The 13981-nt window shown below is 43.0% G+C and overlaps 2 protein-coding genes across 2 annotated transcripts in view; one reads left to right on the top strand and one right to left on the bottom strand.

Annotated features, from left to right (window-relative positions):
• Window positions 1-6: 6 nt before the first annotated feature.
• LOC117645886 lies at window positions 7-8747 on the bottom strand. The gene is made up of 3 exons (XM_034386427.1): window positions 8586-8747; window positions 5507-5718; window positions 7-434 (listed from the first exon to the last, which is right to left on the bottom strand). The coding sequence occupies exons 1-3, from the start codon at window positions 8661-8663 to the stop codon at window positions 26-28; spliced, it is 699 nt and encodes a 232-aa protein (XP_034242318.1). The 5' UTR covers window positions 8664-8747; the 3' UTR covers window positions 7-25.
• LOC117645888 overlaps window positions 8727-13981 on the top strand; it is a 23691-nt gene continuing 18436 nt past the window's right edge. Inside the window, exon 1 of the mRNA XM_034386428.1 lies at window positions 8727-8843. The gene's annotated coding sequence lies outside the window, so the exon portion shown is untranslated. The remainder of the gene's footprint in view (window positions 8844-13981) is intronic.

Genomic DNA, 13981 nt, shown 5'->3' with positions numbered 1-13981 from the left:
TCGTATTATGAAGAGAAGAAATGCTTCATGTTAAGAAGGGTTTGGATTCATAATACGAAGCATTTCTTATCTCAGATTTTACAATGCCTTCATTTTCTTCATAACGAAGCGATCCTTGTTGAGTTTTTACTGTGAGAGTGTATTGAGTACACTGTTCAGTTCGCAGACAAAGCTTGCACAATCGTGCTCCAGGCCCAGCGAGCCGCACGGTGCCTATTGCAGCAAAGGCAATTTGAAGGGGGTTCCTGGGAAAACCAGAGACCGTTTTTGCTCGCATTCCCTCACCGTTCTTGATGTCCTGGATGACGGGTGACTCGATGTTGTTGGTGAAGCCGTGAATGACGACCTTGGTGGGGAGGCTCGTGTCGAAACCGGCTTCCAGCAGGCTCTCGGGGCTCAAAAAGACCTCCTGGCCGTGGATGTCGGTGTCATCCCTGTAGTGCATGTCCAAGTTTGAGAGTCGGATCGCGGCCGCCACTGCCAAGAAGTGTCGTGTCGAGTGGGGTGCTCTCTCTAAACGTCCGCACAGAACTTGCTTTGTAACTACAGAGGAAATGAAGGGGTTATAGTATTGCTTCCTATAATGAAAAAATACGTGGTACCAATGTGGTCGATGTGTCACCCGTCGAAATTTAAACTTGACAATAAATAGAAATCAAAATGCTGATAAATTCAAAAAATTCCAATGCTAATGTATTCCGCACTGTTCTGACAATGGAACATCTTTGAAGTCCATCATTATTAAAATGTTCTTAGCAGAAAGAAGGTAGTTAATTAATTTTCACGGGTTGGCAATTAGTTTCTCGGCGTCTGCGCCCTTGCGAAAATCGCGAAGCTGAAAGCACCAGCAGTCGCGCATTAAGGTAGTTCGCGCGGGGCATACTAGTCAAGCGAGAGTTGAAATTTTAAAATTTGGTTTCCAGACCATAAAAAAATAATATAAAGGCCCCATTCTATTTTTAACTTAGAATTCAATTCTTTGGGGACCATCTAGGCAGCGGCAAAGCGAAGAAGTGAATTTAAACTTTTTGGCTGAGCGATAGCGAAGCCTGTTACTCCAGTGGGGTTGAAAAGTTTTTCATGTCTGTCTGTCTGTCTGTCTGTCTGTCTGTGTGTCTGTGTGCACTACTCCTCCTGAACGGCTCGGCCGATCTCGGATGAGATTTTGCACACTTTTTACGGTATGTCCTTGGCTCGGCACACGCGAAATTTCACATCCTAGCTCACTGGTTCAGTTTTTATAGGCGAAAAACACCTAAAAAACGGCGAAAAATGAGATTTCTGCAGAGACGCCTTCTGTCTTGAGTGAAAGGGGGGTCTGGGGGGCAGGAGCCCCCAGACCGCCAAGTAAAAGTAGGTTTGCGACGCTCTTGACCGTCAACAATGGTATCGACGATGACAAGCCATTCCTCCAAGCGGCTAGGCGAGCCTATAGGGCCTAACGCCAGCCTGCACTGTCGGCGGCATTGGCTTCGCCACGGTCTGGGTACACTTCCTTGCTGATGCTGAGGGGCAATGCCGACTCCTTTAAAAGTTGCCTTATCTCGTAGCTGTCTGTCGCTTGTCTTTGACTGTCGAGGCTGCTCCGCTCTCCTCCAGAACGGCTTTCGGACAGGGACATTTGCTGCGAACTCGATATGTGTTTCGGCATAAAACTCAACCATCTAGCTACAAGGTAGATTTCCTATGCGAAAACACCTAAAAAACGCGAAAATGAGATTCTGCAGAGCCACTTCGTGGATAAAGGTCTGGGGGGCGACCCCCCAGACCCGACAAGTAACAAGGTAGGTTAACGCCAGACCGCGTCTTGTCGTAACAGGCTTCGCGATGTTTCGCTGCCTGTTCCTCCAATCCGCGCCTGGCGTACCTCCCTTGGCCTACGGCGCTAGCCTGCCTTCGGCAGGCATTGGCTTGTCCATCGTCGATCACTTCTAACTTGCTGCATGCTGGGGGGCTCCGCCCCCAGACACCCCTTCCTTCTAGGTAGAGTTGCCTTATCTACAGATAGCATGATCTTGACCCTTGTAACCTTTGAACTTATCGAGGCTGGGGGCTCCGACCCCCAGACCCCCCCTTTTTCAGGACAGAAGGCATCCTGCCTGCAGAAAACTCGATTTTTCGCCGTTTTTTATGTGTTTTTCGGCTATAAAAACTGAACCAGTTGAGCTACGAAGGTGAGATTTCGCGTGTGCCGAGCCAAGGACATGCCTAAAGAGTGTGCAAAATCTCACCGAGATCGGCCGAGCCGTTCAGGAGGAGTAGTGCGGACAGACACACACACACACAGACAGACAGACAGACAGGAAAAACTTTTCAACCCCACTGGAGTAACAGGCTTCGCTATCGCTCAGCCAAAAAAGTGACAAGGGTCAAGATCGTGTTATCTGTAGATAAAACAACTCTATTTACAATGTAGGGGGTCTGGGGGGCGGAGCCCCCCAGCATTCAACAAGTTAAAAAATAACCGACAACGGACGAGCCATTGCCTGCCGCAGGCAGGCTAGCGCCGCAGGCCAAGGTAGGTACGCCAGGCGTGGATTGGAGGAACAGGCAGCGAGACATCGCGAAGCCTGATACGACAAGACGCGGTCTGTCGTAAACCTACCTTGTTTAGTTGTGCACTTGACTCCAGTGTCGGCTGCTAAAACCGCGTTTTTATGTCTTTTCTCTCAAATAAGTCCGGTGACGCGCTATTTTCTCTCTTTCATTTCATAAAGTAACTAGGAATACGATTATATGTATGCTTTTTAACAGTTTGCCTTTACTCCAAGCATTTTAAAAACGAAATATACTAGGTTCGGATTGGCAACATAACCCTACTCCCATAAGCGGCAATGCTATTTTCGGCTACTTTTAATCGCGGATTAACACTGATTTTGCCCGGTGACCTGGTTTGAAACTTTGCAGGTGGTTAGATCACTATCTTAGGAGCCTACTGTCAAATTTTCAACTCTTTCTATTAACTATAGCATGGTCGCTCGAACTACCTTAAAACTGCCCCTCCATTGTTGCTGACGTTGAATTGTTTGGCTTGTTTCAAAAGGCTATGGTTCTCTAGTCTATAGTTCTCCCTCACAACGTATCAACACCACGACGGTTGGTTTGACAAACTTCGAAAACTCGGGAGGGAAGGTTTCGAAACGCGGGTGAGTCTTGTTTGAGGAACATGAGCACTGCAAGTCGCGAGGTGGAGCGAAGTGGTCCTAGTGCTAACCGAATCACAACAACAACAAAATTGTTTTATTGACAGAAAAAAAGTAATATTTGAGAAACTTTATCTTAGAAAAAAAAAAACTTTTGTTTTGCTAATTTTTTGTGAAATTTTTTTAGAAAGTTATCACATAAACATTGAAAATTTGTTTTATATGAATTTTCATAAGCAGGAAACAAAGAAAAACAAGAAAGAGAGCAAAATTAATACAGATTTCAAAGGCTACAGTTGGTTAAACTGTTAAACAGATTGCAAACCTACTGCGCATGTCCAAAAACACTCCAATCAAGAAGTATTATTGGATAGTTCTACCCGAAAAACTGCGTTCGAACCGACACCAATTCTATTGTTGCATCTTGTCTACCTGCAGTCAAAGAAATTTTTCATTTCGAACGTGCCATTTCAGCTTTTGGAGTAAGCTGTACAGACCCAAAAAGAAGCTCGGCTATTGGTCCGCCCCGGCTCGGGCTCCCCCCACTCCCTTTTTTTTCCTTTGACGAGTCGAGTTTTGCCATGGAAACGGCGATTTTAAAATTGGCCGTTAACTTTTTAACGAGATTTCAGCAGGAGAATCAGCGTTCAAAGTTCTACTAGTCTGCAAAATCTCATTAAAATCGTATAGAAAATTTCCGAAATGCATAAAGGGCCACAAAAATTGAATCTCGGGCCGGCTGAAACCTGGGTATACTATAAGGCTACACTGCAAGAAAAAACCACAACAAAAGTACACAAAGTACTGGCAAATTTTTTATCAGGAATTTATTGTACTTTCAAAGTACAACAATTGTTGTACAAAGTACAATGGAACCGGCATGACGAGTGCTGGGCAGTCCCGGCCTCGTTGTGGTTTGTACAATCCCTGTTGTACTTTTATTGTATAGTTTTTCTTGTACTTTTGTTGTACTATTCACACTTTTCCTTGCAGTGTACTTCGTGCCGAAAAATGCTTCATATTACGAAGGACTTTGCTTTATGATATAAGGCAATTAAGTCGAGGAATAAATATGAAAGCTTGGAGATCAACCTTAAAAAGCGATGCTCTGTAGATTTTAGGTTTCGAGCTATTGAACTTAAGCCGAATCTTTCTTAACGGAGAATACTGGTCCTAAAGGGGCATTGCAAGACCAATGCCATTAAAAATTGGCCCTGAGCTACCCCCTTCTAAATGCTTCTACCCCCTTAAAATCTCTACTAAAGATCGGGCATAGCGAAGGAACTACGCTCAAACTTAATATTCACTATTTAGAATATAGAGTGAAATATCTCAAAGAATACTCTGATTTGTTCTTCCAGATTTTTCTGTAGAGGGCTTTAATTCGGGCGGTGGCTGTTTTTGTTTGAAAAGAAAAAGGTGCTTAGTCAGTTCTGTGACATTAGATAATCACATTCTTATCCACTCAGTAGTCTTATCTCGATTCGACGTTTCGAAGACATCGCTATAATTGCCCTACAAACCACTTAAATACACCCACAAAATTAATATCGGAACCTCCTTGAACTCAACTAAGCCGTAAATATCATAGGACCTTTTTTTGTGTCTCAGGGATGATGAAATTCTAGCACATCTGATAGTGATACAATTTTGTGTCAGTCAGGAGCGACAAATTGTCAAATGAAAGTACTATTTGCTGTGCAAGCGATTCTGGATAAGGCGCGAACAAAATTGTATCCACATCCGATGTGCTCAAAATTGCGTAAGTCGTGGTTCAAGAAATAGCCTTTGACTCCGACGAAGTCCCGGTAAAGGCAGCCACACTGCAAGAAATAATCGCAACAAAAGTACACAAATCCAAATGTGAGACAGTCTCACACTTGTAGGTGTGGGACATTTTGTCTCACGCTTACAAGTGTGAGCCACGTTTGACTCACGCTTGCAAGTGTGACACATTAGACATCGATGTCTCACACCTGCAAGTGTGAGACACGGTTTGTCCTACACTTGCAGGCGTGGGACCCGTGGCATTGAACTATAGGGCTAGCATAGGCGGCAAGTGTGGGACAAGCTGTGTCCCACACTTGCAAGCGTGAGACAAACGTGGCTCACACTTGTAAGCGCGAGACAAAATGTCCCACACCTACAAGTAGTGTGAGACTGTCTCACTTTTGGGTTGGCAGTGGACTTTCCAAGAACAACAACAGTTGTACAAAGTACAATGGAACCGGCATGACTAGTGCTGGGCAGCACAGTCCTCGTTGTACTTGATACAATCCCTGTTGTACATTTATTGTGCAGTTTTTGTTGTACTCTTTTTCTTGCAGTGCATGATTCAACCAGGGGCAACGTCTCTTACTCACTGCTTCGTGTACAGGTGGAACTTGATGTCGTCAGCGGTTGGGAACCAGAAAAAGCCCCTCAGGCCGTGGGCTGAGTGGTTCCCCACGACGTCTGCCAGCACGGGTCGCGCGTTGGCGTCCGGGAAGTGCACTGAGTCCGGCTTGCCCGCGGCCTTCCACGCGCGGAGCTCGGCTTGGAGGAGTGCGTTGTCGACCTGACCGGGGAGCTCCGGCTGCACAGCAAAACGGCAGAATCAGTTGCTGTTCTCTGTGGTTAACGCGTAAAACATTTCGGTTGTCACTTGACGACAATTTCAAGGCTAGTTTTCTCTTAAAATATGTCATCAAATATAGATGATGACACAGCCCTTATGAGCTTTGATGAAAATGTCAACAATTTGCGATAAGACTGTCATAATTTTCAAGTGATAAAAATATCACACACGAATTTGTCATGGAGTGGCCACGAATTTTCACAGTGCGTCAGGAAATGAATCCGATTTTGGTGGTCACAGAAAAGACAAGCTTGTTCAGTTACAGTGATGGGGTTACAGATGCACGGCAAAGAGTCTACTTAGCATCGCTCCTTCATACGAAGAAATCGAAGGCATTGTAAAATCGATGAAGAAATGCTTCGTTTTATGTACCGTCAACGGGGGTAACTTGGGACACTTTTTCACGTTTTTTGAACGCCAGAGGCAAGATTCTCTACCCAGACCAATGGATCCTAACTATGTTAAAGTTTGACCCTTTCCCCATGATTTCATGCTTGTCTGGTTCATTTGTCTAGATTATATCGTTTCCCAGCGGTCTCGAAAGAGTGTCCCAAGTTTCCCCATGACCGGGGGTAACTTGGGGCAGTGGGTAATTAGCTACATTGCCATGCATCTATTGATGTTAATGGATGTGATAAATTTAAGTCACAACATGTAGACCAAGAATTCAGGCCTAGGAACTCTTGTAGGACCGATATCGGACTATATATAGGGCTCTACGTGGAACTCTCTTTTCTACTGGTATTATCCAAGCATTTACTGAAAATTTCAAAATATGGATCACCAGAAGACAAAACTGCAGAGCAAGGCCTTGAGAGGAGGCATCTCTTTCCATCATTAGCGTACATTCCGAAGTTTAAGGGGGCTCATACATGTTAAAAGCACTTTTTTTAAAAAAAAAATTTGATGTAGACGGATTAAGATTTTACAATTTCTGTGTTAAAATCCTTTTAGATAATTGAGTAAGCTTCATTTTGGCTTAAGGGAAAGTGACTTTGGACATTTTTTGGAGATTTAGTCGAAACGTTTAAAATTTTGCTTCTCGTAAGATTTTGTTCGCATACTTGCTCAGATCTGTGGGGAAAAAATCAGGGAGACTCATCCCCAGTAGTGTCATAGAATTGACTAGAATGGGCTTTATATCTGCAATAGTTTTCAAGAAAAAAAATAAAAACAATTTTTTGTTGAAAAATTTGTTTAAAAAATTGTTAAAAAAATTGTTTTTATTTTTTTTCTTGAAAACTATTGCAGATATAAAGCCCATTCTAGTCAATTCTATGACACTACTGGGGATGAGTCTCCCTGATTTTTTCCCCACAGATCTGAGCAAGTATGCGAACAAAATCTTACGAGAAGCAAAATTTTAAACGTTTCGACTAAATCTCCAAAAAATGTCCAAAGTCACTTTCCCTTAAGCCAAAATGAAGCTTACTCAATTATCTAAAAGGATTTTAACACAGAAATTGTAAAATCTTAGTCCGTCTACATCAAAATTTTTTTTTAAAAAAGTGCTTTTAACATGTATGAGCCCCCTTAAGTAATGTCAGGGACCGGGTCAGTCAACTCCTAGAAGGCTAGGACTGCTGGAAACATGAGGAAAACACTGTCCCAAGTTACCCCGTAAAATTTCGATTTTTGATAATTTGAAGTCTGGACCGAAGATGGGAAATCTACAATCAACGCCCTTTTGCGAACGTTATTGTCTGTGTAAGATCGAACAACCCAGAGAGACGAATCGGCCGAATCTGCATGTCACTCCTTGCACTAGGGTCAACTTGTCAAAAATTGACATATTTTGTCAAAAACCCTATTATGTAGTTTCCCTTTCTCAAATACTAGTTTTAATGTTATGCATCTCTTCTACCTTCCCGCGCGCGCCCTGAGGCCTCTGAAACAAAACCCTGCCGGGGTTTGACGCTAGGAACCCCCGTCGCTGAATGGCAGCACCAACAAGCTGTACAGGGCAGACTGTCCCAAGTTACCCCTGGTGTCCCAAGTTACCCCCGTTGACGGTAGCTAAATGCTTCGTAACATGAAGCATTTCCTCGTCGTGCGAAGCAATTCTAGAATGCCTTCGTTGTCACAAAGCAGACGATTTTTGAAAGCATTTCTTAAATTTGCCCAAATTTTTTCTACCTGCAGTAATGAATTAGTCTTCACAAGACAAAGAAACACGTCAGTGCGGCTGCGATGCGAAATAGAAAATAAATATGTGCTTTCAAGGCGCTTTATTTCTCTAATGAAGAAATCGATTTTTTTTTGCACGTCTGAAGCCCAAATGTTCTCTCATTTCGAATCACAGTCAGTGGTTCTTGACATTTTTTGGGTTGCACTCTCAGACTCGTATTGACTTTTTATCTTTTGCCATAAAGGTTTTTGTGCAAACGTAATATGTACTATTTTCTCTTTGGCTATTCACTATTTTGTTCGTTGTATAATGTTTATAGTCCATTAAACCGGACTTAATGTCATTTGCAATGTACTTTTCAATTTCTATATGCTCTATTGACAATTATATCCCTAAAACGATCAAAATTGTGCTTAGTTAAGAAGGAAATAGTTCATTTTACGTTTGCTCAAAAACCGCTATAAGCAAGAGAGAAAAAAGTCCATATAGGTCTGAGCGTGTGTCCTGTTGGGACGGATCCATTTTTGAAAGCAGATGTTAATTTGATCAAATTTAGGGAGTCACCCTACCGCACGTGTAACTCCTGAACAGTTTCTGACGACACCGGCACTTGTGGGCGGAAACACCACAGATCCATTTCCTGTCGACTACCAAGGTTCAAGGCACACATTATACAGATTCTGAAATTTCAATTTACAGTGTGGCTGAAGGGCGTTCCTGGTGCGGCCAGGGCCGCCGTGGCCAGGACCGCGACGATGGCAAGCGTGCTGTACATCGCTGGAGTGGAAAGGTGGAGCTGCTACTGGCGGGACGGGCGGCTCTGATCGGTTATATGCCGCCGAGTGGCGTGCGTCGCAGCATCGACTTGAGTGTTATTGTGAGAGGGCCTCAGGTGCGACCCTCTCTGCAGGACTCCCACACGTGTGGCTGAAAAGGACAGACATAGGCGAACAGGGTAGGTGGAAGGGAGACAGCTGACGATAGCTGACGTGGTGATGGTGCTCGATTTGGCAAACAGCCTGCCAGGCAGAGATGAGTCAGGGGAAATTGATACCTATCAATTACTGAGACCCAAATTCTCCTTTTAACGATCCAAAAACCAAATTAACAGTGCCACACAGTGCTGCTTATTGGGCATGCAAATATTGCAAGTGTACGAACAATGTTTAAGCCAAAACCGGCCTCTAAAGGGGAGGTTCTAACGTAAATCTTAATATCTTCTCTCCGTCGAGGAGGAAATTTTTTTTAAACATGGTTTGTGTGTTGGTTCCTGGGTACGGTTTGTAAGTATATACTCAAAGGAAGCTCAGGTAATTTTTAAAGATATCGTTAAAATAGGTCCGAGAAGCCTCTTGGACTGGTTTTAGAGGAGGTTATTAATCATTAAAATTCATGTTTGACAGTGTTTGACAACCCTGAATTACTATCATTCCGAAAATTGGGGCTTGAATTCTGGCCTAAAATTAGGAAAACTCGGAACACAGGCTGTATATTACTTGTATATTTCTCTCATATTGCCGCAAAAAATCTGTAAATATTACCGAATAGACTACTTAAATCCTAGGTAGGATGAAAAATCAGCCAAAACGGTAATATAGGACGTATATTACCATTACTGTGTTACTTCGCACACGCGCGATGGGAGTTGACGACCCCTCGGCTATGACCGTTATGCAACACAACGATCGGGCGACTCTAGTGTTACGTGACTCAATTCCCCGTATGAATCAAGCCACTCCACTGCACCTTGTTGTGATAGCGGTAGCAGCCGAGGTGAGTCGCACTTTGGCCTCAACATACGGCGCCTCTCGACGTCACCGCCACTCACGCCGAGGAAGGCTGCTCCCCCCCGAGGGGGTAAACACTTCACGAAATCGTGTACAGACTACTCGGTATTACGCTGTATTACGGGGGTATTACACGTGTATTGCGGGCTTAAAATGCCAAAATTTGCCACATTTGACCCAGAAATGGTATTACGTTCACGTGTATTACGCGTAATACACGATTTTTGTGTACAGGGTATTACGCGAGTGGTTACCCCCTCGCTCCCCCCGACAAGACACACCCCCACTTCCCCAGCACTTCAGTGGCTGGCGAAGTAGGGGGTGTGGCAGTTGGTGACAGAATTTTGGTTTCTGGCCCGTCCCTTGGTAGTTTTGGAGGAAATGCCTGAGGTCTGGGATTTCCCTAAGAAGCAGACCGGGCAGATACTTGCAATTCTGTTTAAGCCGTTTATGAGGAGTAGTGCTGATGCGCACACAAAAAAATTTTTTTCAGACATGCTTAAAACCTTACGGAGTATGTTAAACATAAGGTTCAAACTATTTAGTTTAGTATTGTAAATAGTCAGAAAATGGTTCGCAAATTACGAATTGTTTCTTTGTATAAGTTTACGTATGCTCAAAATACTTTGGGGTTCGTCTGCTCTGCAAATCCAAGTGTAGGACAGGTCGACACTTTAAGGCGTAGACCAGTTTGTCCTTTGCTTGCAAGTGTCGACCACAGCATGTCCGACGGCCAAAGTGTGGGGCCACAATAGGAAACTCGGTGTAATTTGCCGTAGGACAAACAGTGTCCTACACATGCAGGCGTCGGACACAGCTGGTCGACACTTGCAAGCGTAGGACAAACTGGTCTACGCCTTAAAATGTCGACCTGTCCTTCACTTGGATTTGCAGTGTGGTCTCATCGAAAACGCATTTTATAACGTGGTTTCTCATGACGTTTTTTTTTTGGGGGGGGGGACAAAGTTGTCTTTTTCTTCAGGTTCTATTTTAGTCACAGCTTGCAGAATAGAGATTTTGACCATGGAGTTGGGACTATGTAGCTTGGACCATGGAGTTCAATCCATGAAAGAAAAGTGGGAGACATAAGACAATCTAAGAGTACAAACAATTTAGTCACTTCTTCCGTCCGAATAAGAGCCGAGGCAGTGGATGACCCTACAATACATTTTTTTTTAATTTCATCGAAATGACCATCAGGAAGCTTGTCCACTTCCTAAATTCTACTCAAAATCAATGCCAGCTTCAACAAACCTGAATCAGGCGCGCAGCTCCCCAGTGCAACTTCCACATCAGCAGAGTCTTTGCCAGGCATTAGAAGGTAATGGTGCCCAGTTTCTCGTTTTTGTTAACAACCAGACAGTACCGTTCTCACTATTTTAACTTGAAAATGGGATCAATTAACTCTTTAGGATATATGAAAAAGATTCGGAGTTACAGATAGGAGAGGAGGGTAGAGGCAGACGATGAGGGGAAGGGGACAGTGGAGGAAGAAGAGCAGGACTGCTCTGCTGCCAACTTGGCCAGCTTAACACGCAGCACACTTCGGCCACGATCGTAGTTAAGGCGGCTCAAAACCAACAAAATAAAAGCGAAAAAAAAACAACACATTTTTCATTGTTTCTATTTTTTGCAAAACACGCCACTTTTTAGAAACGTATGACAATTTGCACTGCGGTGTCTAATCTCTGGGTTCTAGGGGCTGCCCCTGGGATGAATGGATTATATATTGCAGGATCGAGTATCATCCCTTTGCTACCTCAGTATTTGAAACATGTTCCTTTTTCTTAAAGTGACCAATTAGTAAGGAAAAGAAACAAAACAGAAATGATAGTCATAAATGTTTTACTCAAAGTTCTCAAATTGAACAAATAAGGATGACACAAGTACTTGTTCATATTGAAGTCAAACTTAAAAATATCAGAAATGCTGTCATAAATCTCACTTAAAAATAGGTTAACAAGTTAAAGTCAAAAAGTTGTAAGGGTCAAGATCGTGTTATCTGTAGATGAAGCAACTCTGTCTAGCATGAAGGGGGATCTGGGGGGCGGGGCATCCCAGCATGCAACAAGTAAGAAGTAACCGACGACGGGATACTCCTCACAAAGCAGCCTGGCTGCATACAGGGTAAGCTCGTTGCAATCAGTTGAGACAGTCGGATCAGAGCAATTTGTTCACGTACACCTGTTTGGTCTGAACCTCTGTACCTCAATGCATCCTCCCTGTTGATCTGAACAATATTTAGGGGTAGGTTCGGGAAGAAAAGTACAAAACGCGTACTTTGCACTGTACAGAAGTTCCAACTGAGGATTCAACTATTCTGCTCTCGTGAACTTGTAATCCAATGCCTTCCTAATGAAATGGATTACTGTTCATTGATTATAGTTCCCCACATTACGTACAACATGCCAAAATGTATGTGATTTTGGAACTCCTCGAAAAGGGTAAGAAAAGTACACCACCGGGAAAGAAAAGTACAAAGGAAAGGATTGCGATTACGAACCAGGAGACTACTAATCTTGGCTCAATACAGGTTTACCCCTAGAGTGGAGAGTTTTCACTTGCCATTAGTTAGGGTTTCGTCAAAATCGGTCAATTGGTTCTGATTCTACATGGACTCATCACAGAAGGTGCCAAAAGCCTTTTCCCAGAGATAAGTGAGTACAGCATTTTTGTACTTTTCTTCCCCTTTTCATGTAAATGCGCAATAACTTGTTTATTTCGAGTCTAATTCTATAACTTGTGTTGACATTTTTTGCTTGTCTCGCCTAATCAAATCTATTTCCGTGATCAATTCAATTTTCATCCCGCTTTTAGTTTCTTCGAGGGTGTTTTTTTCTTCCCCAATGCCTGTACTTTTCTTCCCCAGCCGACTGTACTTTTCTTCCCCATTTCAATTTTACACTTATAAATAATTGTGTTGAAGCCTAAGAGCATCGAACGGCACTGTTTTTCAAAGATGATGGTCTAACAAGCTATAAGGTGGTACCTTACATTGGACTGTCGGCTGATTATGCAGGAAGCTGTACTTCAAAGTACAAACATTTAAAAAAAGATTTTCATAGTTATTTTTAATGTTTTTTCAAACATGCAGTTTGATGCTAAATATTATATGTAGAACTGGGCTAAATTTATTTTTTGTCAGCGGGATGACCTATCTTTCGAAAAACTACTGACGTGAAGGTTCAGTGCAGTTTCAGTTCGGAGATATAACGGGTGTTTTTTTCTTACCCGAGCCTCGAGTGTACTTCTTTTACCCAACCTACCCCTACCACACTCTTAAAAACTACAAAAAAAATGAAGGCATTGTAGAATTGCTTCGTATTATGAAGGAATGCTTCGTATTACGAAGGATTTTGCTTCGTAATACGAAGCATGTTTTCGTAGATTTTATAATGCCTTCATTTCCTTCGTAGTACAAAGCGATTCTTCGCAGAGTTTTTCTGTGCAGACTGTCAACAGAACCATAGAGTGTGCCATCCACACTAAGAACCTGATGGAGTAAAAACCAAATTTTGAAATTCTTTCTTCTGGTTCTAAATTAAAAAAAAAACACATACCAGTTTTAGCTTATGGTTTTCACTGTCGACACGGTTGGTGGAGTGAATCTTGAAAATGGTAACCAGAGCCCTATCTTTCAGACACCATGCCTCCTTGCAGTGGATCTAGTTGTCTCTGACATAGGCTTTCAACTTGAGCGTCGCAACATAATTAAATTGCTTAAAGTGCCTCTGAAACTCTTCATCCGTCTTAGAATACATCAAGTCTAAAACTTTCCATGGCTTCCTTCTTATTCGGATCCCCTCTAGCTGCTTTTGTTACATTTCTCTCTGTATGCACACAACAGAAATGCTTTTTTTTGCATTTGGGAGAACAGCATTGAGAGCCCAAATTTCTGAAAAATCTTTATCAGCAACTGCCACGAGGGTCTTACAAAATACTTCCTCACCTCCACTAACTTCTGCGAAGTGAAGAAGCATGTTTAGTCATTAGTTCCTTTGTTTCATTACCAAGGATGGCACAGGCATAGGCCACCACTTGGTTTGCGCTCTCCCCATCCACCACTTCAATGACGCAGACAGGCATCTGATTTTTATTGATTTTATATGTAGAGTCCATGATTATGACTTCAGGGAACTTCTGTACTTCTGCCTCCATGGATGACGTTCCAATGAACACGAACTCCACATCCTTTGACTCTTCATTGTATTGCAAATGAGCATTTGCTCCTTCGTCCTTCTCCAGAATTTCATTTACTTTGGCAAGAAGCATCTCCTCTTCAGTCCCGCCCTTCGTTATAGCTCTC

This window comes from Thrips palmi, unplaced genomic scaffold (assembly GCF_012932325.1).
Source record: "Thrips palmi isolate BJ-2018 unplaced genomic scaffold, TpBJ-2018v1 HiC_scaffold_19, whole genome shotgun sequence".
NCBI classification, from domain to species: Eukaryota; Metazoa; Arthropoda; class Insecta; order Thysanoptera; family Thripidae; genus Thrips; species Thrips palmi.
This window is presented reverse-complemented; position numbering and strand designations above follow the sequence as displayed.

Excerpts from the sequence above, each read along its gene's own strand:
- LOC117645886 (XM_034386427.1), bottom strand. The coding sequence starts at position 8,663 with ATGTACAGCACGCTTGCCATCGTCGCGGTCCTGGCCACGGCGGCCCTG. Across the intron at positions 5,719-8,585 it reads GAACGCCCTTCAGCCACACT|CCGGAGCTCCCCGGTCAGGT; the intron begins GTAAATTGAAAT and ends TTTGCTGTGCAG. Across the intron at positions 435-5,506 it reads TTCCACCTGTACACGAAGCA|GGATGACACCGACATCCACG; the intron begins GTGAGTAAGAGA and ends CATGCACTACAG.